The following is a 24,435-nucleotide window of genomic DNA, read 5'->3' on the forward strand; positions in this document are numbered from 1 at the left end:
CTCGCACATAGCAAATGCCTCTGGATTAGGGAGAGGAGGCAACTAAGGGATTATTTTGGGGGAAGTCAGGCAGAGAGGAAGGGAACAGGTTTCTCAGTGTCCAGAAATTGCATTTCTGGTAATTATATGTTAGCAGATGTTGGCAGGGTTGGGAAACTGCAGTGGTCACCAGGAGGGGCTGTTCAGGCTAGGCTGGTCTAGTGGATGGGAACCTGCTTCTTCGGACCAACTCACTGATGACCAGAGGCATTTCCCCAAGCAACATGTCAGCACTGAGTGGAACCCTGAGGATGGAGGGAGATGGTGGGAGCGCACTGAAATCCACCTGAAGGCCGAGACTCCGTCTTATGTCCCTTGCATTGCCCCAGCAGTTAGCCCAGTGCTGGCCTAATGGGAAGCACGCAAACTAAGTCCCTCTGAACTGAACTGAAAACAGGAGACAAAAGCACCCACTTTTCTCCACTCCCGCGCCGATCCTACCCAAGCCCCAAGTTACTCGCATTCCCCTGGAGTCAGGGAGCCCGGGGTAAGATGGGTGTGGAGGGACGGAGGTTCAGCGGGGCGGCGGGGCGGTGATGGTGCAGGTGACCCATAGAGCCCAGAAGCGCGGCGGGGGAGGGTGGGCGTGCGGGCGTGCGCGCACTCACAGGCCGGCGCGCGGGAGTGTCGGGGGAAGGGGGTGGTCTCCAAAAGGGGGAGGGGAGAAGGCAGGGGGCGGGGAGAAGCAGGGCCCTTTAGGACCCGGCTGCGGCTGCCCGCGAGGAGGAAGAAGTGGAGGAGGCGGCTCCCGCACTCGCAGGGCCGTGCCACCTGCCCGCTCGCTCTCCGCGGTCGCGCTCACCACCGCCAACATGCTGCCGAGACTGGGCGGCCCCGCGCTGCCGCTGCTCCTGGCGCCCTCGCTGCTGCTGCTGCCGCTGCTCCTTGGCGCCGGCGGCGGCAGCGGGGTGCGCGGCGAGGTGCTGTTCCGCTGCCCGCCCTGCACGCCCGAGCGCCTGGCCGCCTGTGGGCCCCCTCCGGTCGCACCGCCCGCCGCCGCTGCCGCCGCGTCCGGGGTGGCCGGCGACGCCCGCGCGCCCTGCGCGGAGCTGGTCCGCGAACCCGGCTGCGGCTGCTGCTCCGTGTGCGCGCGGCTGGAGGGCGAGGCGTGCGGCGTCTACACCCCGCGCTGCGCCCAGGGGCTGCGCTGCTATCCCCACCCGGGCTCCGAGCTGCCCCTGCAGGCGCTGGTCCTGGGCGAGGGCACTTGTGAAAAGCGCCGCGACGCCGAGTACGGCGCTAGCCCCGAGCAGGTTGCAGGTAACGCGCACTGGGACAACTAGTTCGGAGAAACTTGGAGGGCAGCGGAGCGCGGGCCGGGGGCCGTTCCGTGTGGGAGCGGCGTGCGACGGGAGCTCCGCGACCGCTTTAGTGGAGGAACAGCGGAGTCCTCGACCGGTTGTGGGCGACTGCTTGGGAGGGGGACCCGAAAGTCAGGCCCGGGGAGGGGAGCTGGAGTTACAGCGTGAGGGAGAGCCCTGGCTGCTTACCGGTTTGGTCGGGGTAAGTGGGCAGAGGAGAGGCATCCCTGTTACCGTGGTCTTCCCCGGGTGGACGTACCTCGACTTATATTTTGGAAGGGGGGATATACTGGGGAGGAGGGTGTTGGCCAGACCCAGGGGAGTACGAACTTGAGGCTTAGCTGCGGCACAGTTTGAGTCGGTGGCCGCCGACCGAAGGTTTCCTGGAAAGGTCCGGGTGGAGGACACTGCTGGGGGGCGGAGGCTGGCGGGTGCCGGTGACTTCGGGGACGTCTGATGAGAGCAGGGCGCTAGGAGAAGGGCGGCAGCTCGTGGAGGGACCCTTCCGTCTGGGATGGTGAGGTGGAAAGAAAGGACTTGGTACTCCGTAGGGTGGGTTGGTTAGGAGAGAAACGCAGGCGAGCGCTGCTCTTATTCCGGGGAGAACGAAGAAGGCTCGTGCTTCTCTGTTGGGTGGAACAATAAGAGAGGGGCATTTCGGAGACTCTGCCCAGCAGTTGAGTCAGTGTAACTTAAGCCGGGTCGCCGGCTGCAGTCCTGGGGCGGGGGCAGCAGTGCTACTCACTAGAGCATCTGGGCCCCAGGGCGGAAGGCGGGACGATGCCCGGGCGCTGGACCCGGCTGCTCTGACCGCGGGGAGGTGTTACCCCCCGTCCTAATCCGGGGAGATCCTCCCTGTCCGGTGGAAGGGGGGCCCTGGGAGTCTTTGTAAGGGATCCTCATTACCCCCAAAACGTTTTTGAGGGACACGACCAGGCAGTCAGAATCTCACATTTGTTTTGGTTTTTGTTTTTATAAAATTACAAAAGCCTCCTGCCCCAGTGGTCTGGAGGAGACTGTAATTATTTTCTTTCTTCTTGGAGACAGTTGAGAAATGTGTCCACTGCCTGCTGCTGTTGTTTTAAAAAGCAAGCGAGTCTGACCAAGTTCCTCAAGCTTTAAAAAAAAAAAAAAGAAAGAAAGAAAGGGGATAAGTGAAAACGTTTTTGCTTGCTTGTAAGCTTATGTGGTCATAGTCATGTACCCCCTCCCCGCCCCCCAAGACCCTCCGGCCTCCCCACCTTTCCTCTCCCCAGCTGTTGTTTTTTCCCTGTTCTCCTTGGGAATGGAATTGGTGCTAAGAGTTGAAATCTTTCTTCTACTTCTCTGGCACATTTTGACCTTGAGTGCAGAGCAAGTTAGGGTTTCCTCAGAGGAGCTAGCAGAAACCCTGAGTCCCTTTCTTCTCCCTCCGCTTGCTTCCCTCCCTGCCTGGCCTCCAAGTTAACCCTTCCCTCCTGCTTCTCTTAGTAATAATAAAAGGAAAAGACTTGGCCCTGTGTTCCTCCTCCGTCGCCCCCTCGCTCCTGCCTGCCCCCCCCCCCCCAGCTCCCCTCCGGGGAGGTACTGTGCTTTTTGAGCTGAACTCTGACAAACTAAACATCTTCCTCAGCAGGGTGAACTTTTCAAAGGCCTCCAAGTTCACAGACTCCTTTGGATTTTGATCGTCTTAATAATTAAGTGTGAGGCACAGGTCCTCCCTAGACGTTGTACTTTTTTCACCCTTCCTCCTTTCCACTAGCAGCTCTCCTGCTTCCAAGCCCCAGAACAGATGCGGGAGATTCTCCCCATTCCCTCCTCCCTAGAGCCCGAAGGGGGGAGTTGTCAGGGGAGCCCAGGGACAATGGGGTGAGTTCATGGGAAGAATGTCACTCTGGATTTTCTGCCTGGTTATGGGACTCCTTTCCGCCAGCTAGCCCCAGCTGCCTCCTCAGCCCTCTCCTCCCAGTGCCCAGACAGACGCCTTCCGCATTTTTCTCTTGTGCTCCAGACTGGGAAGAGGGGACACTGGGGGTGGGAGGTGGGAGCTAGATGTGGAAGCAGGTGGGCACCCTGGAAAGAAGTGTCCCAGAGCAGGGTGCTGAGGGGTGAGGACTGGGCAAGAGGGGGCACTGCAGGGTGAAGCCTGGGCTGGCAGGGGTGCAGGGAAGAGAGGGGCAAGTTTCGAGGCTTCTGGGCGGGAGAGGGTCTTGGGCTGAGGCAGGGGCGTGGCACTGCCCATAGAGCCCTGGGGTCCGGGTTGGGTGTCGGGGGTGCACAGAATGTGGCCCAGAAGAGACCGTAGCCCTGAAAGCTGCCTCCTCCCCCCTCCATCTCCCATCCCCTTTTCTCCCCTCTCTGAAGAACGAGCTCTCTCCCATCCCAGACTGCATTCCTCTTTGAGCAGGTTGCTTTTGAGAATTTTAAACATACCCTCTTATTTTGAGGCAGCAAACCCCAGCAGTTCCGGCTTTGCTGTTAGCTCTTTTGTCTTTGTTCCCAGGACTCAGGGGCTGTGTCGCTGACTTCCTGGGGACGGCTGGGATGCAGGGGGTGGGGGTGGGGCACATCTGCGGGTGCTGAGCCTCCATCCCTTGGGGGTGATGGGTCGGGACTGGTTGGTTCAGAGAAACTCAGCATGTCAGACTAGGGGTTGGAATAGGTGAGTGAGCCTGGAAGAAAAATGGGAGTGGGGGGGCCCCCTGAGATCTGTTGAGGTCTGGATCTTAACAGTGTGTGGGTGTGTTTGCTGATGGAGTGGGCAGGAGTGCCTAGAAATGTCGGGGTAAGAGGAGGAAGTGGGCACCCTTTCAGAATTCAGGGCCGGCGGGGTGGACTGGCTCCCTCCGCATCTCCCTGCCTCCTTCCCTGCCGTGTACAATGCCTGGGATTATGCCGAGGGGCGGAGCCGCCCCAGTGGCCGTCTGGCCGTCTGCACATATAAACGTGCTATAGAAATGTGCAGTCATTCAAAGTCCCAGGGCAGGCAGGCGGGCGGGCGGGCGGGTTTGAGGAGCCTTTGCATCTGCAGTTGCTGGGGGACCAGAAAGGGGGGCAGAGGCTAGCGCTGATTTACAGTGGTTCAGTGCAGCTTCAAGAAAGGGGAGAAAAGCAATGGGACTTCTGGCTCCAAGCGCTGCTTTGCATCTTGTCTTGCATAAATTTGCATACTGAGTTCAAAGTCGTAAAATAGACTTGGGGAATGAGTGGGACCCACTGTCACTGATTGCTAACACCACTACCTTCCGCCACCCTCCCCCCTTCTGGACAGAACACCCAGCACTTGCCCCGCTAAGCTGCTCTGCCTGAGTCACCAGGGCGCGTTGGGAGGAGGAGGTGGGGGAGCTGAGGTGGCGGGAGGGGGACAGAGACCGGTGGTTCCTGGGACACCTGACCTAGCGGGGTGTGGCTTTGTGCACTCTGGCCTTGGAGAGAGGTCTGGTCTGGAGGGTGTGGCTCCCCAAGTCCCTACCTGGCGAGGACGAAAGCAGTGGTGGGCTGGCTGCCTCCTCCGTCCCCTTGTGCTCCTCTGAGGGCTGGAATCTGAGGAAGTCGTGGAGTCAAGGGTTTTTTGCCTGCAATTTCCTTACTCACCTTCCACTCTGGCCGCATTGTTCACCGTGATGGTTCCCTTTGTGTGGTAATAACGATCCCATCCATTCCCCTGACCAGGTATTTGAAGAAGCTTTGAGGAAACCAAATCCTCTGAAACCAGGTCAGAGGATCTTATAAAAATAGGGCTGAGGAGTCTCTGAATTAGCATAGGTGGTGGTGTCCAGGGGAGAGAGGAGTCTCTGTGTTCGCGACCACCGCAGAGGTCTATCTTTGCTCTGGTTCTTGGCCAAGTTGAGCTATTGAGTTTCCTGGCAGGCAGAGGGAAGAGGAAGCTTAGACAGTTCTAAGATTTTGCTTACCTTAGCACGGAGCTTTAAACTGAAATTTTCGGGCAAATCCTTCCTTTGGGTTAGGGGACTACGTGGAAGTTAGTCTTAGAAAGACGTCTGCGGGCCTTGGGAGCAGGAGCCTGTTTGGTTCCCTTTGTCCTGCATCCAGGGCCTCCTTGGAGAGAATCCCTGTACTGGAGCGCATTAATCAGGTTAGCTTCTAGTCGGGTCTCACATTAGCTGTTCTCTGCTGTAGAAAACTGGATGCACAGTTGCTAAATTTTGATATAAGGAAGTTCCAAAAATTCTTGGTTCCATTGAAATGCAAAATAGGACGACAGTTCCTGGTGGGGGGCTGGGGGCACAGCAGGGGCTTCTGAAGGGAATGAAGGAGGAGCAGAAAATATGTAGGCTCTGCCCACATTTGGTTTTGTTGTTGACCCCGCTCACATGCTACAGCACGGTACCAGCAACAACAACGACGACAAAGGGCTTGGTTATTACTATTTTTGAAGAGCCTCATCACCAGGGACCGCATTTCATTTCAGTCTGTCCCTTCTTAGTGTTCCCAGTCCCCCCTTTCCTTCCCTGCTTAATCCATGCTGCTTTCCTAACCCCCTCTCCCCTGGCCCCCGCGGCCTCTCCCACTATGGCTGGGTCTTGAACACCTGGCTGGATGCTAAGGAGGCAGGTAAGGCTTGAGAAATGGCACAGAAGATAGATGGACCCCAGCCTTCCACAGGACTCCAGGTAGGTGGAGACCACGTAGGTGATGGGGACTGGAGTGCTGGAAACAAATCTAATTCTGGGATGAGGAGGGTGGTGGGCAGAGGAACATGGGGCTGGGCTTTGTGGGGTGGGGTTGGGGGGGCAGGGGTCACATCCCCAAGGGGGTTTGTGCTAGGGTTGCTCTCCCTGCAACCGAGGCAGCGAGGAGCAAGGTTAAGCTTTTAAGTCACCAGGGGAGCTGGTGTTCTGTTGGCAGACGTTCTAGGCCTCTCTACTCCTTGCTGTCTCTGGCCAGCTTTTTGCTGAGATTGGCAGGCAGCGGCCAGGGGTTCGGTCGCCTTCCCATCTGTCCTCCTCCTATCATGAACTGGCTTCCTAGCCTGCTTTGTCTCCTGTCTTCCAAGATCCCTGTGAGGGAGAGAGGGAGGCTTTTTACCTCCATGTTGCAGCTTTGGACTCTGAAGCTCAGTTAGGGGACGGCTGAGCAGGTGAGTCATGAGCTGAGAGGCTGCTGACCTTCCTTCTGTTCCCCTCCGCCCCCGAGGTCAAGCAAGGGAAGGGGGGCTGTAGGCAACACAAGTCTTTGACCCCGTCAGCCCTAAAGTTTGTTCCTGGACACCTGCCACATATGGGCCAGGTGTGGCTGTTTGCATTCCCTCAACTCCACTAGGAGGCCCAAGGCCTGGAGACTTCACAGAGAGGGAGGTGACCAGTGTGCGGCAGTTGGGAGAGACAAAAGGGTCCCAGGGTGGGGTGAGCAGAGGTGGGGGGCGGCCGCCCTGCTTGTGCCATCATGGGGACCGGGTTCCATTGCAGCCTGAGTTTGAGAACCCGAGTGCCGACGCGTGTGGGCCTTCCTCGAATACCAGTTTACCTCCTGGTGGGATGGGGATGATTGCGTCTCTTCAGCGGGGTGCGCGTGAGGACAGCTGTGGTGCCGGCGAGCGTCCGGCATGGAGCAGGTGCTCACACACGCTGGCTGCCTTGATGGCAGCCGACCGTGTCTCCTCCTTGACGCCCAGCGAGCTGGCCTTCGAAACGAAGGCCACATGGGCTGTGTCGGGCCGGCCGCGCGTCTCCCCGGAAGTTTTAGGGTCGTGCTTCGTGGCCTCATCGTGGTGTGAAGTTGCTTCAGCCCAAAGCCCAGTTTCCAGCCACATGCTAGCCAAGGCAAGTTCTCCCCCAGCCTCCGTCTTCCTTATCTGTAATCAAATATTGTTAGCAGCAACTCCGTAGGGGGGCGCCTGCACGCGTGTGTGTTTGCGTGTGGGTGTGTGTATGTGGAAAGCTAGATAATACAGACAAAACTAAGCACTTCATTTTTTTTTTTTTGTAATAAATCACATGCTTTTCATCTCTTTACGTATAAAATGGAAATATCCATCCCTCTGGCCTACTTTCACAGACTGTAGTTGAGCAGTTCGTAGAAAGGGTAAGGAAACTGTACTTTAAATACAGTATAAATGGATTTGACGTCAAACAAGTGGTTTGAGGTGAGCAGGCTTCCATTTTTTAGGGATGAATTAGGCAGTGCTCCTTAGGGCCTGTACCCCGATGTCTGAGGCTGACCGTTCTTCATCTGGGAGCTTCACCCTTTAACCCCTCAGTTGGGAGTAGAGGGACTGCAGGGACAGAAGTCGCCCCAGGGTTGGGACCCTGGGTACTTGTGCAGGCTTGCTGCTCTAAGCTGGTGACAGGGCTGGGTTCTGCCTTCACCCGGCCAGCCAGCCATGAGGACCTAGCTGTCCGAGGTATTCGGAGGACCAGAGGATCCCTGAGGCCCTTGTTCAGGGGTGGGAAGCTCCTTCCTCCGGGGACACCCCCTTACAGGCACCCTGCTGGGACCCAGCTTCAGAACAATAGGGTCAGGTGGGAGCCAGCTGGTCTTAGCAAACTGAGTTCCTGGAGCATGGGCCAGGCTGCACGGGGCGGGGGGGGGGGGGGGGGGGGGGGGAGTTGTCCAAGCCAGGGAAGGCCCTAGGGTGCCTGGTTCCTGCTCCAGGAAAATGGGCTCTCCCGTCTCTCTTGCCTGAGCCTTGGGTGCCAGAAAGTTGAACGTGATCCTGGCAAAGACATTGGGCATTCTATCCAAAAAGTGACATGTCCTTACTACGCCGTCTGCAGAGTGGACCTCGCTCCGAGTTGGGGAGCAGCCTCTCATTTTGAAGGGGTTTGATGGGCTCTCCACAGGAGTGCAGGGTGGGGGCGGCTGTTGGGGAGAGTGTTTTCTGGGCTCTGAGATTCCTCCCAGTGTCTGATTCCAATTGTGGTCCCAGAAAGCCCTCTGAGTGACCGCCTTTCTGGGCATAATGATAGTGGCGGCAGTGCTCTGGAGCCTCTGGTGGTAGGGAGGCCCCAGGAAGCAGAGAAGGGGGCTGCTTGAATCTTCAGGGATCAGCAAGGCTTGTAGTGAAACCCAGGACAATTGGGACAAAACACAGCCCTTGCCACTGGGAATCTGAGGTGGAAAGTTCCTTCAACTTGGAGGGCCTTCATGACCGTGAGGAGGGAGGTGCCGAGAGGAGAAGCCCACTTTACAGATGGGGTAGTCAGTTCAGAGAAACTTGTTGGCTTTCAGGTTCCAGGGTAACTGCCCCCCACCCCCACCTCCATAGTGAGTAGAGTGTACTGGCTATGGATTTTTTTTTTTCCCCTCCTGGAAAATGGACCATCCCCCTATGCCCTTCCTCCTGGGCCACTCCTGTCCTTTAACAGAGCCAGGGAAGATGTGCTCTGGCTCAGCTCCTGGGTGTCAGTCAGGGCGCAGAGGGAGACCTTGCTCAGAAAGCCGGCTTCTCCGGAAAGAAATACAGAGTCGACTGTAGTCAGGAATTGTTTCCCCCCACAACCTTTTTTTTTTAGTTGTGGGAGGGGGCACTTGGCAGCCCGTGGGGCCCCTTCTGGCTGCCAGCCCCACATCTCTTCCTGGCTGTTGGGAGGCAGGGCAGGAGTGGAGATTGGGGAGAAGGGGCAGGGGCTGGCTGGCCTCCAGCTGTGGGGCTGGAGAATTGGCCCATGGGCCCCCCTTCAGTTGGCCTGAGCAGAGGAGAGCCTGGGGTTCCTAATTAGTGAATGGGTATAGGTGTGACAGCCTGTGTTTCCTTCAAGGAGCTGAATGCTGGGAGGCAGGAAGCCAGGAAGCCAGGGAGGGAGGGCCTGAGAACCCAGGAAGGCCTCAGCAAGTTGGGGAGGTAGGACTTGGGGGAGGCTTAGCATGTTGAACCCTTGAAAGGATTCAAGGAGGTGGGGCCTTCTAGCAGGAGGGGTCTGGGCTGGATTGTGGGGTGCAGTGAGCCAAGAGTCTGCCCCAAAGGGTAAAGGACAAAATAATGGTAATTAAAATCGCTTTCTTCCAGACATCATCCACTTTGACCAAAGTGTCTGTAGGGTTTTTTGGTTTGGCTTTGGTTTTTCTGCCAGCTTTTGTTTTAGCCTCAGGATTCTCCCCACTTGACAGATGAAGAAATCAAGGCTGCATTCCAGTTTCAGTGCAGGCGCAGACCGGAGTGGAGTCTGGGTCTCCAGATGCTCCTCCCAGGGCCTCAGTCCCTCAGACTCAACGCCTGCAAAGCAGCAGCAAATCATATATATTGCTGCTTGCTGCTCGGAAAAGCTCCTTTTCCCTGGGAGGTGGTCCTTAAGGGATAACTTCTCAAAAATGTTCCTTTGCGCAGCTCCCCAGGACGTTTCTTTCAGGTCTGTCGCCTTGACTTCTGGATGGAGGTGCCAAGTTGCCGCTCTTGTTGGTGCAGTTGCTTTTCGAGAAAGTGCCTGAGGCCAAGATAAAATGAAAATGGCAGGCCCCCCCCCCCCCCCCGCCCTTGTCTCACAACCGCCTGATAAGGCTGGGTCGTTTCCATAGCAACAGCGGCAGGAGGTGCGCCTGGCGGGAGGCAGGGGAGCCCAGCTAGGATGGGTGTGGGAGATCAGAAGGGCTTTCCAGGGACAGGCAAGACAAGGTCCCTAGATGAGGAGGGGACGAAGGTGTTAAACAGAAGATACAAGGCCCTGGGTGTTAAAAGCTGCCAGTGACGCCAATGACCAGACGCCAGCCTGGTTCCTGAAGAGCCCCGGAGCCGAGCAACCTGGATTTGGTGTTGGCTTTGCCGTTGACGCTGTGACTTTGGGCAGCTGGCCTCAAACACTCTACTCTGGCTTTGTTTTTTTTTTTTTTTTTTTTTTTTTTTTTGGTCAAGGTGAGAGGGGATAAGAAACTATCAACCTTGTGTGATTGCCAGAAGATAAAATGCAGTTCTGTCCACAAAGCACTTAGCCCAGAAACTGCGATAATCAATGTCCTACAGGTTCTCCTTCCTTCTTCGTCTAATCACAGCACACACAACAGGAGGAGAGGGACTGTTTTTCTGTATTTTGTGATTTGCCAAGTGTATTAAGAACAGGGACCGAGGGATCCGGTTCAGAGGAATGGCTTCTTCCGTGGGGTGTGGCTTCCCTGGATGGCTGCCCTTGGCTTTGGAAAGTCCAGAATGGGGTTAGTGGTGGAGGGTTTTCCAGTGGGTGGTCATGGCCTTTGGTGCCACGGCCACTCATTACGGTTCTGCCAGTGGGTGAGAGCGTGGCCCGTTTACGCCCCACAGTCGGGGAGTCTCCCTCGAAGCTCTGCGGGTTGTCCCTGGTTCCCTTTGCTGCCTCTATGCCCAGAGAGCACAACCAGGGAGGACCCCAGATGTGACGCCCTATTTTATCAGACACAATTAGTGAACTTTTAGTCGAGGAAAAAGAAAAGCATGGTGACCTATTTAAAGACACTTATTTATATTCAGGACACTTCTTGTGCTGGTTTTGAGAGTGTGGCCAGGCAATCCTGGACATCTTCACAGGTTTTTAGTTTCTGTTTGCGCCCCCCCGGGGTTCAGTTTGTCAGGCCCGCAGTCCCTGGGAACAGCCTTCACGGGGCTGGAGAAGAGGCGGGTGGAAGGTGAGGGTGGGAGGAGACGGGTTGGTAGGATCCAGTCTTTATCACTCCGGGAGCTGGTCTGTGGAGTCATATCCTCCGAACGGAGTGTGGGAACGGTTGTTTGAATGTGGGTCCCAGGAGAGGGAAGCGTCTTTTCTCTCACCTCCTTACTTCACTTGCTGATCGCTTTTTTTTTTTTTTTTCCCCCTTTCCAAAACTCCTGACCAGTCTTGCTGCTGTGGGTCCTGGATGATGAGGGAGAGGCTGGAAAAAGTGAGAATTAAATAGAACACAGTACCCTAGGCCGGAGAATGGTGGGATGGTGTTTGGGGAGCCAGCTGTCCCGATCCTGAGGATTACACATGGAGGGAGTGCATGCCGTGTGCCGCGTGCAAGAATGTAAAGATGCATTTGTTACGCTGCTCGGAACCAGCGGAGCCAGAGAAGCATTTCATTTTATTTGAAACATTTTTTTTTTTTTTAAGATTTAATTGTGTTCTTTTAAGTAATCTCCGGACCCAACATGGAGCTCAGACTCACGACTCTAAGATAAAGAATCGTGTAGTTTTACTGACCCAGCCAGCTGCAGGCCCCAAGAGAAGCAATTTAAAAAGTTGAATATTAACTATGAAGGAACTAAAAGTCAGTAGAGCTGTTTATAAATCGAATGCAAGTGAAGGGGCAGCTTTTAGCCTTTTCGACCAAGGCTTTTGGGAAGTTCTCGAGGTGAAATAATGAGAACCCTTTCTGGTGAGTAGAGTCACAGGAGAAAGAGAATTGGGTTTGACGGGTCTCTCCTTCTGACTTAGAAGGCACTATCTTGTTCTTCCAGAAAGTAAATTGAGCACACCAAATGTCCTTCCTGCCCTCTTCCATTTTTTCATACTTTTCTTTAAAGCGCTATGGGCGCGAAGTCCACATTAGCATCTTCAGGAAGCTCCATCCTCTGGAGGAGGAAGGGAAAGCAGGGACCCTGGCTTTTTGCCAGTGTGCTCTGGGTAGGGAGCTGTGAGAGAAGCTGAGTCAAATAAAAGAGTGCTTTGCGCAGGGATGACCCTTCATAGTCTCAGTCCAATGGCCTTTGGACACTTGGAAGCCATATTGCCCTTCTTCCTTGAAAGGTTCCCCCTAAACTCTACCAGAGCAAGTCTGCAGTTTTTTCCCATCTGCCGTGTGTGCTACCTGTTTTAGTAATTACCGTGAAAGTCTTGAGTGGCTTCTACCCTGGATCATTTTGTTTCAGTCAAGACTCTTACTCTCTGGGCCTCAGGGAACTGGAACAGCCGACTCCCTTCCGCTGGGCATGACTGGCCCATGGGCACCTGCAACACGCCACACCTGTGGGGGTTCCTGGTGCCCTGTGGGCTCCACTGGGATGCCCTTGTCCTCTTGGTTTTCCATTCTCTGGCCTGCACTATCTTGATTCCTTTGTCTTCCTCTCCTTGACTCTGTGACTGTCTTCCATTCTCTTTGGGTCTTTCCTCTGATTCATTTCCCAGTTCTTCATCCCACAGAGACCTGGCCAGGAGCCCATGGTCAGTCTCTGGCAGTTAGGTGACAGTGGTGACACTGTGGTGGCCTGCGAGTGCCAGTGAAGTTGGCCAGGTCACTGGCCGAACTCATGTTCGGCCCTCTTGCACCCAGTGGGCTTTCAGAGGCACCCCAAGTTTACTGATACCACTGCTTGGCAAGGAGAGGGAGGAATGAATGTGATGAGGGAAATGACTTGTTAAAGAAAATGGTTGCAGGGTGCCTGCTGGCTCAGTGGTGTGTGTAGCTCTTGATCTCGGGGTTGTGGGTTCGAGCCCCATGTTGGCTATAGAGATTACGGATTGCTTAAAAATAGAATCTTTAAAAAAAATGGTAAAAATGCAGAGAAGAAGTTACAGGAATCATGCAGTAACACCAGTGTGCCACCCAAAACTGGGAGTGGAGGACATTTTGTCCTGTTGGCTTCACGTCTGTTTAACCGGCTGAGCCACCCCAGCGTCCCAGCTTCATGTCTGCTTAGAAAAAACATTTCCCAGTGGCTTTCCCCACCAGCCTCTTGTTGCTGTTCCTTGTCCTTAGAGGCAGCCACCAGCATGCATTCCTTCCTGTTTCTGTTCCTTGGCTAAACAGATTTGCTAATAGATGACCAACATCTAGAGTCTCTGAAAATAAGTTACATGTGCAAAAAGGACTCTTTCTGCAACTTTTTTCTCTCTGTCAGTGTTAGGTTTAGAGGTCTGTTAGATGGATAGATGACAGGAGTGATCACAGGACCGAGCGATTCTGGTCAACTGCTGTGTAGTACTCCATTGTATTTACCCTACTGAATTTCCTTCTCCGTTCACCTGCTAAAGGCTGCTGGCCTGGGTTTGCCCCTACATGTAATGCTGTAATGCATGTTTTGTGTACGTGTCGGGGAGATGTAGAGTTGCTGGGTCAGGCACGTTCTTCCTGTTCCTGTATCCCCTATCCCGGCTTTGCACTGGAGCACACACTCTACCCCCTTGGGGTTTCCACGGCGGGGTCACCTTGCTAGGTTCTTGGATGGCTTTAGTTGAGCCAGAGGAGACATGTTTGGGACCCGTGGAAAGGGTGAAAGTTGATAGGGCTGTTTGCCATCTTGCTTTCAATTTCTCTGGCTCTTCAAGGACAGCCTGGCTCACAGAGTCCCAGGGGACTTTGGCTGAATTTGAGCCTGTTTTTGTTTTCTCAAACGGTGTGCCTCAGCGCTGACCCTCCCCAGGTCTTTGTGATTCCAGGAATAACCCTGGTGTTTATAAAGCCCTTTAGAGAGTGCACAGGCAGGGAAGCTCTGTAGAGGCCGTGCTCTTCCTGCTCACTCGGTGGAGCCCGAGAGGAGATGGCGCTGTGAGGGCATGCTCTAGAAATCTCCGTGATGCCTGGCCAAGAAGGTCCCCTGTTGCATTCATGCATGTATACGCGTCTGTTTATGAACCTACGAGCCTGTGGATGGGAAGAGCTTATGAGATTGTCTTCCCATGATGTCCTGTCTCTTGAAAAGAACTGGCATCGTTCTCCCATCACCAAGAAGTTCTTCGGCGAACTGAGGCAGGAGAGCGAGAAACGCAGAGGAATGGGGCCTTGGAAATGCCAGAGCTTGGAGGGAGTTGTTAAAAATACAGAGCCCTTAACCTTTGCTCAGCTTGCTGTGAACCCCAGGGGGCTGGAGTCCAGGACCATTCGTAGCAAGCTCTTCGGATGATTTCTGATCAACAGGCAAGACAGGGTGCCGTTCCCCTAATCAAACTCACTGAATTTATGGATGATCAGGTTGAACCCCACACAACTTGACCATGTAAGCTCTTTTTTTTTTTTTTTTTTTTTAAATAAGTAATCTCTACATCCAACGTGGGGCTCGAATCATACCCCGGAGATCAAGAGTCATGTGTTTTACCAACCGCCCCAGCCAGGCGCCCCCCTATATTGAAGCCTACACATCTTAAACCCCTGATGGGCATCACTCACAATCCGGGGCATGGTGCTAGCATCGGGATCAGAACCTTGCACTGCCACCTCCCCACCACCTCCCCTCTGCCCCACCTCCCACTGGCTCTTAGGCCAGCACTTCTCTTCCTGCTTGGCTAGAGCAAGTTAGCCAAAGTTTTGAACCCAAGAGCTGGTGTTCAAAGAGAATCCAGAAAGAGTTTAGGGTGGCTTGGCCGGCAGTGGGCTCGATGTCCTGCTTTCGTGCATCATCTCCAGTAGCCTGTGGTAGTTCCGAGGGCAGGATGATGAGCCCCTGGTGAGGTGACCAGTGCCTGCCCCTGTGGGATACAGCCTGGATGACGGGGGATCAGGAAGGACCGAAGAGGCTGCTTGTAGCTATTTCCTCCCCCAAGGGAATTCCTTTTGTGCCAAAGCTGTGCCTAGGAGCTCCTGGTCTGTCGCCCGGAGGGTTTCTCGCTGAGTGTGGTAGCATCTGGGAGACTTCAGGGTTGCTTTGCTGACACCACGCAGGGGTGCCGGGTGTAGGGTGTAGGGTGTATAGAGCAGCGCCTCCAAGGCTGGGAGAGAATGGGAAGGGAGTTTGGAAGGAAGCTGGGTGCCAGCAGGGGGTAGATGGGCTGACAGGGAGAGCGTCATTCCTGAAGCTGGAATGTGCCACGGGTGCCAGCCTCCACCGCAGTGGACGTCCATGTATGAATGTCCATGTACAGACACTCTCTTCAGAATTCCTCTGTGAGCACCAGTGTGGCTGGCTGCCTCTGACCTTTAGAAGAAAGTGGGGAGGGAGACACATAAACGAGGCCACTTACTCAGAGAGACCAAGGACCTCAGCTGAAAGATACCAAAGAAGCTCCCCTTTCTTCCCCATCCATGGTTACCTTCTGCCTGCCTCCCAGGGGGTACTGAATTCTCCACCCCAGCCTCGGGGGCCTGTGTTACTGCACATGGGGGCCACAGTCAGCCATCCGAAGGCACTGGCTTTACATTCTCTTCAAGATAGCTGGTTCCCCTGCATGTTGGTGACTTTACCGATGAGCCCCGTCTCCCCTATAACTGCATGGTCGTTATGAGCGCCTTTCCCTCCCTCCGGTCCCTCTCCCACCCCTCCTCCCTCCCCCTCCCTCTCCTTCCTTCCCATAAATTCTGTAAAGGTAATTTAGGTGAATCCACGCTTGCCAAGGACTTCCATCAGATGCCAGAGAACTGTGATGTTGAGCGACATACAGAATTCACACAATCAACAACATCAGGCTTTAGAAGGAATATGCAGAGAGATAGTATTGCAGAACTTTCTGGTAACTCGTTTTTCCCCCAGTGTGCATGGCCCTCCGACAGATCGGATCTTCCCCACCCTTGCCTGGTACGTGAATCTTCCATTTACCCATTTAAGAAATAGATCACCTGCCTGCACATTTCTTCTGGAACTTGATTTTGCCCACCCTGGGCAAATGGTAATGATAAGTCGCAACCTTCACTGGAGTAGGATTCTTATACACATTTTTCACGCTGGAGAAGGGGGACCTCAGGAAGGTTAGAGGGTTTGGACAACGTCATGAGTGAAATAGAAGCGGCAAAGCGGGAAGGCCTCTTGACTCCTGGAGTTCTCTGCCCATTTGACTTTGTTAATGAATTGTCCATTGCCATGGATGTTAATGAGAAGATGGGAGTTAGTATTAATTCTTTTGCCCAACATGTGTCAAGATTAAGTGCATTTGGGGAGAAACCAACAAAGCAGAAGCCACGTGAGTTCTGTGTCCAGCGAGAGTGGAACCGGGAAAGCGGCCAGCCTTCCCCTGGCCCATTGCTCGGAATCCATTCTCGCAGGGCCTGCAATGCCATTACCTGCGGAAGGAGGCAAAGCCACAGGAGGGAAGGACAGATTTGGGGTCAGAGTTGATCTTCTCTGGGGGGCCCCCAGCTCTTAGATTTCCAGAGAGGAGGTAGGCTAAGGAGAAGGTGGGAAATGCCTAGGTTTTCTTAAGAATAAAGACAAGAAGAAAGCAGGGAGGCACAGTCATTTGTTGGAAGATGTAGCATGTTCCGGGGGAAAAGTTTCTCGCCAGGCCTGTGTAAGGACAAAGCCTCAATCACACTCTAAGCAAGAAGGAGTACGGGGTTGCTTTTGGATTTCAGGGGCCTATTTTCCTAAGAGGGCTTTAAGGTTTTCTATAGATCAGGAATTGGAGCGTGGAGGTCATAGCATCGCACGAGAAAATGTGGTTTCATGAGGGTAGGAATCGTCAAACACAGCGGTTTTCATGCGTTGGGTCAGGTTGTCAGTGCTATGATCCAACAAGATCACGTCAGGGAAAAAAAGGGTATGCCAAAATTAAAACCAGGGTATTAATGCATAGTCCGGAATGCAGAATGAAGGTGCAAAGCTCTTTCTCCTGGAGGGAGAGACCGGGCCACCTAGTAAGGCAGAGCCAGAGGACAATGTCGGGGACCCCGGGCACTCTGTTGATGGCATAGCGGTAGTGTGTAGCTCCTCTAGACCAGGTGGTAGTCCTTCTGGGCCTCGGGTTTGCTGTCCATAAAATGCAGCAACTCGTTGCATGCCTCTGATTGTCCTTGCTTTTCTCAGCTGAGCACACCTCCAGGTGCATGAGGTTGAGAGGCGTGGCAGGATGCAGGACGGGAGTTCTCACGCTCCAGGCCCTCTGTGGTCTCCCCCACTTGTCTTTGGAAAAACTTTACCTTCCATATATAGTCGGCAAACTCCCTGCTTCAGCGGTGAACCATTTCCTGGGGCGCTATGGAGTAGAGAACAGCTAATCCTTAGGGGAAGATCTCTGGGGACCCCCGAGGCCCCTATGGGTCATCCCTAAGCCCAGAGCCTTCTCCAGTTGTGGGATTTGGACTGCTAAGAACCATTTCTTAGACTGACCTTTGCACTGCAGCCCACGGAGCTGCATACATAAGTGGTTGTGTAATAGATAGTATTCTGAACCTCACTCTTGGGCAGGGAAAAAAAATGCAACTTGGTATTTTTGTTCTGAGGGCAAATTCCATCTCTAATTGGAGTTCTCCATTTGGAATGTTTTCCTGCGGACCGCTCCTGTCCCCTGGAAGAGAATGTATGGAAAGCACTGGGTAATGATGGGATAAGGCCCTTGTGCCTGGGAGTGCCGGGTGGGTACTTGCCCGAGTGTGGGGGGAGCCGTTGAGAACTGGCTCTGCGTGCTCCCTCGCACTGTGTCTGCGGGCAGCGTCGCCGGCAGTCTGGCTGCCCACTGGAAGTGGGTGCTGTTGGTCTGTGATTTATAGATGAGCTGTGGAAACAGAGAGCTTAAGTGACATGTCTGGGGCTGCACAGCTAAGTGGAGACCTGGGATTCAGTCGGGCGATAAGACTTGGGAGCCTGAATTCTTGAGCCTCTCGGCTGGAAATAGACCAGTCACGGAACCAAAGCCTTCTTCAGTCTGCAAGCTTGTCTGGTCTCCACCCAGACAGCCCTCAGTCCCTTCCCCGGGCTTGGACTTCAAGGTGTGGAGCGTCAGAATGTGCGTCAGCAAACCAGACCCATGGATTTCTTCATCTTAATGGCATGTGCGTTGGCAGCGTTGGGATCAATAATGGAATGGGATGAAACCTAGCCTGGAATCCAGGTGGCCTGCATGAGGGCGGACAAACTGACCTTTACTTCAGAGAGGGCGGGGCCATCTCAGGATAGGAAGCCAACTCTGTCCTCCTGGGAGCAGACGGACCCGTAGGCCCCTGCCTTCTGGGGCCTGGTGCAGGGCTGCGTTTGGACTGTGACCCCGGATGCCTGAGCATTTGTGGTCCTCCTTTGTGAAAAGATGTTAAGTCATATTTGGTAACTGTATCTTAGAACTGTGCATGTATTGGTATCATAGATTAAGACTTAAAATTTACCTAAAGGCATATTTTTCCTTTTGATTTTATTTATTTATTTATTTATTTATTTATTTTTAAAAGATTTTATTTATTTATTTGACAGAGATCACAGGTAGGCAGAGGGGCAGGACCCGAGCCGAAGGCAGAGGCTTTAACCCACTGAGCCACCCAGGCGACCTTTTCCTTTTGATTTTAAAATAGATCCCCACATTCGCTGGGCCCTTGGGCTCTGGGCCCGCTGTCCCTAATGACAAGCCAGCCCTGTCCGGAGCCTGCCGGCCTGACGCCTCTTATACCCGTGCGCATCTCCTTCGTCTAACCTGTTTTCAGATGCCTTGTTCTGAGCGCTAGAGGTGGACTGACCTCTGGGACTCTGCCAGTGGATGCTGCTTTGGCTCCTGTCAGTGGTCTTGAGTCCCAGGAGAGCTCAGGGAAGGGGGAACAGGAGCCTTCGAGTCCTCTGGAACCAGAAGGTAGACTCCTGGGCTCTAGCAGTGTGCCGGGGGAGGAACCGTGGTGGAGGGTCTTAGCTGAGGGAGGTAAAGATAGCAGAGTTTGGATCTGCCTTAGACGGGGTCTGAGGTCTTCAGCACAGGGCTGGGGAACTTCTAGGCCTCCGGATAAAGCCTAACTTCTGAAGGGTGATTTTCAGTGGGAGGCACTTTCACCCCTGGGGGGCCATTAGTTTTGGTTGTCCCACCTTCAGGAGGGCTCCCGGCCTGTGGTGGGTAGAGGCCCAGGATTCTGCTTGGCATCCTGCAATGCAAAGGACAGCTCGCCCGGGAAGAATCCTCTGGTCCCAGTGTCCACAGTGCTGGTTCGGGAGACAGGGTGTGTGATGAAAGTTTGGGGTGGGTGGATGGGTCTGATTGAATACGGAGGGGACAGAACTCCCATCCAGCTTGGTGGCAAATGCTTCAACTAGGCTATCCCCCGCGGGTGGTGCTTGGGCTTCTGGAACAGGATTCGATCTGTGGTCGGTTTATTTATGGTAAAACCCGGGCTACCCAGAACCCCTGGGGAAATAGCCATTCTAGAGAGAATTTTCAGAGGGCTTACTAATTTAAATAATTCAATTTTGGGGCTCCTGGGTGGTTTAGTGGGTTAAGCCTCTGCCTTCAGCTCAGGTCATGATCTCATGGTCCTGGGATCGAGCCCGAGCCCGGTATTGGGCTTTCTGCTCTGCGGGGAGCCTGCTTCCCCCTCTCTCTCTGCCTGCCTCTCTGCCTACTTGTGATCTCTCCCTCTCTGTTAAATAAATAAATAAAATCTTCAAAAAAAAAAAAAAAAGAAAAGAAAAAAAGTCGGGGAGCTGGCATTTAACTCCAGAATGCCCTGTCAGCTGGGGCTCACTAGTCTGGAGGTCACGTGCTGGCTTTCTAAAGGAATGCCGCCGCAGCTGGTGAGGACGGGCCCCAGGAGTCAGGTGGCCAGGCTCTACCAGAGTCTTCTGGAGCTTGCTCTGTGAAAGCAGGTGTGGGTTCCCCAGGAAGCACAAGACTGTCTCTGCCCCTTAGCCATCGAGGGAGTGAGTGAACGCCACAGCTTGCAACAACCCAGAGTGGGCATCATGGCCCCCCTTTTACAGGTCAGCTCTTTCTCCTGTGGAACTCTGTCCAGGACAATGGGCATCTGAGCCCACCACTCTGTGCCCGAACTCGGAGGGACTACCAGGTCCTAAGTGCCTCACCTGAAACCCTTGTGTAGAAATATTGTAAGAGCCATTCAGTTATGTTATCGGGTCTGTAAGTTTTTGAAAGTACAAAAAAGGGAAGAGAAAACGTGCAAAATTTGTTTAGAAACACTCACTCCGCACATCTAGGTCTTGTTGGCACCTGCTGGGGGATGGCTCTAGGCCCCAGGGTCTGAGACCTGGTTGGCTCTCCTGTATCCACAGTGGGCTGTTGAGTCCCAGCCCTCCTAGAGCCCGCGAGGGCTGGTCTCCCTGGTTACAACTCTTCATGCCCTTCTGTTCCTTGGGCCTCCCCTGGCTGGACTGACCGAGCCAGCGTGAGCCCGTGGTAGCTGGGGGCTGCTCTCAGGGCCCCTCCACCTGAGCTGTGCACCCTGCAGGAGCCTCTCTCCCTGTAGTTGAGGGGCTGGTGGCTGAGGAAGGTGGGAAGAGACTTAACAGGTGCCTTTGGACAAGCATCCGGGTGATGCTCCATGCTTCGCGGTAAGCGGAAAGTGCAGAGTCGAGCCGGTTCCTGTTCCCCGGGCTCTCTGGAATGTGGCTGGTGGTGGCATGCAGGGACAGACACGGGAACGGGTCAGGGCCGCTGGGGGCAGTGCCGGAGCAGCCGTGGGCCTGAGTCATTAGCGGACATGAGAAGAGGGCAGGTGGGCAGATGAGTGATAGCGGCGTGTCAGACACTGCGGGCTCTGGTGGTGGCTCTTCCCCCTTCTCACTCCCTCACCTCATCCTGGCCTGGCCCAGGATCTCGGGCATTAGTTTTGAAAAAGGACCCAGTCTGTGCCCTTTTAGGCCACAGATGATGAAGACCTTAACCTGGAGGTTCTGGTGGGTGAGTCTGGGAGGTCTGTCTAGGGGAGAGTGATGGCTTCAGGAGGACTTAATGCCATTCCATGGTGAGAGGCTTGCAGACACGTTCCTCCTTCCATTTACCTCCATGACGCTCCAGGTGGAGGCAGTACCGATGAGGCCTCCCAGGCGTTTTGCTGGAGTCAGTGGGCCTGTGTTCCAGGGCCAGATTCACGGGCTCAGTCTTGGTCTCTGCGTGCCTTGACTTGTGCGTCTGTCAAAGTTGGGGTAATGCCCCCAAGAGTTGTCGCAAAACTGAAATCGATAGTCTATGTAAATTGCTTAGCACAATCGCGTGGCTATCGGTATCTCCATCTTCAGGGGTTCAGACTGGCTCTGGGGGCCCTGCCATTCTGAAAAGAGCACCTAGAGTTCTTCCCTTCCTCTCTCTGCAGACAATGGTGACGAGCACTCTGAAGGAGGTCTGGTTGAGAACCATGTGGACGGGACTGTGAACCTGTTGGGCAGTGGAGGCAGTGCTAGTCGGAAGCCCCTCAAGTCAGGCATGAAGGAGCTGGCTGTGTTCCGGGAGAAGGTCACTGAGCAGCACCGGCAGATGGGCAAGGGGGGCAAGCATCACCTTGGTCTGGATGAGCCCAAGAAGCTGCGGCCGCCGCCTGCCAGGGTCAGAGGGGCTGGGTGTGCTTGGAGGGGTGGGAGGTCTTGCAGTGGAGGAGGGCACCTAGTAACATCCGTGTCCAGTTTGCCTGTAGGCAAAGCACTTTCCTTTCTGGTTCTGCCTCCAGCATATTCAGGGACCTTTCGGCCGATCAGTGTCTCTTTCGGGGACCTCAGTAGTCGGCTGTGAAAGAGACTGGGTATATGGTTTCTTGAAGTCCCCTCCTTCTGAAACCTCCACATTTCTTTCTGGCTTCAGGGCATAGGCAAGGAAATGGATGCTAGAGACGGACTTGAACTTGCTTGAGCTTGCTGGGATGTGTTCCCCTCACTCGGCTGCCCCCATTCCTCTCTCCAGCTGAGCTCTCTTGTCTTGGGTCTTGGTCCCGGTTGGGTTAATGGGAAGTGATGGAGGTTGGCCCATGGGGTCGGGGCAGAGGTCCTCTAGAGAAAGCCACTTGAATTCGCTTTTCCAAGGAGATCCCATTTTGGCCCCTGAAAGCCATTGACATAGAGTGAAAGACGGGTGAAAACACCCATCCATGGGACTTTCTTAGAGGCTGGCGTGGACACGATGACATGTTAGTGAGATTGCTGTCAGAAGTCCCTGGCTGGTTCCACCAACCAGCTCTGTGGCCGTGGGAACATCCCTTCACTGTGCAGGAGGTGGTTCTGAGGGGCCATTGTTCCATGAGCTCAGTTTCACTCTGAGAATCCTCTTTTCCCATCTGTGCCTGTCTGTGCCCACAGACCCCCTGCCAGCAGGAGTTGGACCAGGTCCTGGAACGGATCTCTACCATGCACCTTCCAGATGAGCGGGGCCCTCTGGAGCACCTCTACTCCTTACACATCCCCAACTGTGACAAGCACGGCCTGTATAACCTCAAACAGGTGAGAGGGGATGTCCTTGGCCCTGAACCCCAGCTGTGCCTTGCTCTTGCCAAAGGCTGCCTCTTCTTACCCAGCTATCTGCCATTAGCCGTTGGTGTCCAGGTTGGGTGGCGCGCCTGGGAGAAGCCACGTGGGGTTCCACTAATGCTTCTCAACGTTTTATTGAGCCTTAGAATCGCCTGGCAGTGATTCCTGGGTCTGACCATTCCAGAAGGCTGGGTGGCAACCAAGGGTTTGCATTTCTAACAAACTCCCAGGAATGGCTGATGACCCATTGACCACACTTCCCGAATCACTGATTTACACCATTGACTAATTGCCTCTACTGACCCTCCCCTTGCACAGCGGTGGGGTCGGGGGATGGGGCTCACGTCCATACCTCCCTCAGCCCAGGCAGGCATCTTGCCCCTTGAAATATCGGTCTAGTGTTCAAAGCTGTTTGTACATGTGCCTTCTAAATGTATGACCGTTACTGCATTGGGGGCTGACAAGAAATAGTGATCTCTTCTAATGAAAAACAGGCTGTGTCCTGTCCCTTACCGGTAACTAAAGGGATTTTCCATGGTAATTAATTAGTTTATGGATAAGAGCAGGGACCCTGGGACAGGAATGGCTTCTCAGCTATGCCTCTTTTACTAGCTGTGTGACATTGGGCAAGTTACTTAATTTATCTGTACTTCCTTCTGGTCATCTGTGAAGTAGTGGAGTAATGGTCCCTGAGTCACAAGGTGGTTGCGGATTAAATGAACGTGTATGCTAGAGAAGAACGGTAGGGGGCGCCGGCTGCCTCAGTGGGACGAGCTGCGACTCTTGCTCTCAGGGTCAGGAGTTCGAGCTCCACGTTGGGCACTGAGCTTTCTCACGCATACACACACACACACACACACACACACAAACTTAAAAACTAGAAACTGAATGAGCAGCGTGTAGATGGCTCCCACAGTGCACGGCCCACACTAGGGCCTGTGCTCGTGTTGACTTCTACCATTTCATGCGGTTTTCACTTCACACTGTAACTAAACCCCGGTCTGCTGGTGCCCCCATAGGACAGGACCTCCTTGCGGGTGGGGACTGAGTCTTTCCAGCTTGGGGCACCGCCCCCCCCCAGCACCTTGCTAACTGGAGCATGTTCGGTGGGTCCCGGTGTCACGTGGGAGCTTGTGCACGGAGTGGAGTTCAACCCCGCTGCAGACCTCCTGAAGGCGAGTCTGCATGTTAGCGAGGTCCCTGGTGCACGGTCAAGGTTGTGAAGCACAAGCCTGCAGAGCTGCTCAGGAGACCTCAGGCTGCGTGAAGGGAAGGAGAGCTGCGGACTTCAGGGCCAGTCTTCCATATCCTCCTCTTCTCTCTCCGCAGTGCAAGATGTCTCTGAATGGGCAGCGTGGGGAGTGCTGGTGTGTGAACCCCAACACTGGGAAGCTGATCCAGGGAGCCCCTACCATCCGGGGGGACCCCGAGTGTCATCTCTTCTACAATGAGCAGCAGGAGGCCCGTGGGGTACATAGCCAGCGGATGCAGTAACCCCCAGCCAGCCGGTGCCGGGCACTCCCCTCCCCCACCCCCTCTCCAAACACTGCCAGAGAGAGGAGAGCCTTGCGTGGTAGGTGGGGAGGGTTTTCCAGGAGTGTTGACACGTGTATTTATATTTGGAAAGAGATCAGCACCGAGCTCGGCACACCCCCGCCTTCCCCCTCCCCAGCTGGAGCTGTCTGCACCCTCGCCTTCTCAGGTCCCTGCTGGGGAGGAAGGGTGATTGCAGTGGCCAAGCTGGGGGAAAGGCCTGGGAGGGGGGGGGAATAAATTTTTATTTTTGAACCCCCGTGTTTCTTTTGCTTAAGATTAAAGGAAGGAAAAATAAAGTGTGTGTCTTTTGCCTGAGTCTTTGGGGCTTCCCTGGGAGAGAGATGCCGGGGCCTGCCCGTCTCATCTGTCCAGCTCTGTTCCCAACTCCTGGGGACAGCCCCTGGGAAGGGGACAGGCACGGCTTTGGTTGGGTCATAAATGAGAAGAATGGGTCAGGAGGAAGGAGAATGGCCTCCCTCACGTGGCCTTGGCCTAGGCCAACTTAAAAGCCCCAATTCCAGGTGGAATCCTCTACTAAAACCACAGGAATCTGCTGTCTCCCCCTGGACTCCCAGCTGAATGAAGCTTGAGCCCCCCTGGCTGCCCCTGGGTGGGCAATGAGGGAGGAGAGGTGGAGCGAGTGCCTTTCCTTCT

At 54.5% G+C, this 24,435-nt stretch overlaps 1 protein-coding gene across 1 annotated transcript; it reads left to right on the forward strand.

Moving 5' to 3' along the window:
- The first annotated feature begins 753 nt into the window (after positions 1–753).
- Positions 754–24,078, forward strand: IGFBP2 (insulin like growth factor binding protein 2). Its single transcript, XM_032847445.1, has 4 exons — positions 754–1,299; positions 21,105–21,334; positions 22,078–22,218; positions 23,575–24,078. The coding sequence occupies exons 1-4, from the start codon at positions 852–854 to the stop codon at positions 23,737–23,739; spliced, it is 984 nt and encodes a 327-aa protein (XP_032703336.1). The 5' UTR covers positions 754–851; the 3' UTR covers positions 23,740–24,078.
- The last annotated feature ends 357 nt before the right edge of the window (positions 24,079–24,435 follow it).

This window comes from Lontra canadensis, unplaced genomic scaffold (genome assembly GCF_010015895.1).
Source record: "Lontra canadensis isolate GAN:19392208 unplaced genomic scaffold, GSC_riverotter_1.0 scaffold188, whole genome shotgun sequence".
Classification (NCBI taxonomy): domain Eukaryota; kingdom Metazoa; phylum Chordata; class Mammalia; order Carnivora; family Mustelidae; genus Lontra; species Lontra canadensis.

Coding starts and splice junctions, on each gene's coding strand:
- IGFBP2 (XM_032847445.1), top strand. CDS start 852: ATGCTGCCGAGACTGGGCGGCCCCGCGCTGCCGCTGCTCCTGGCGCCC. Junction 21,335..22,077: donor TGCGGCCGCCGCCTGCCAGG/GTCAGAGGGGCT, acceptor CTGTGCCCACAG/ACCCCCTGCCAGCAGGAGTT. Junction 22,219..23,574: donor GCCTGTATAACCTCAAACAG/GTGAGAGGGGAT, acceptor CTCTCTCCGCAG/TGCAAGATGTCTCTGAATGG.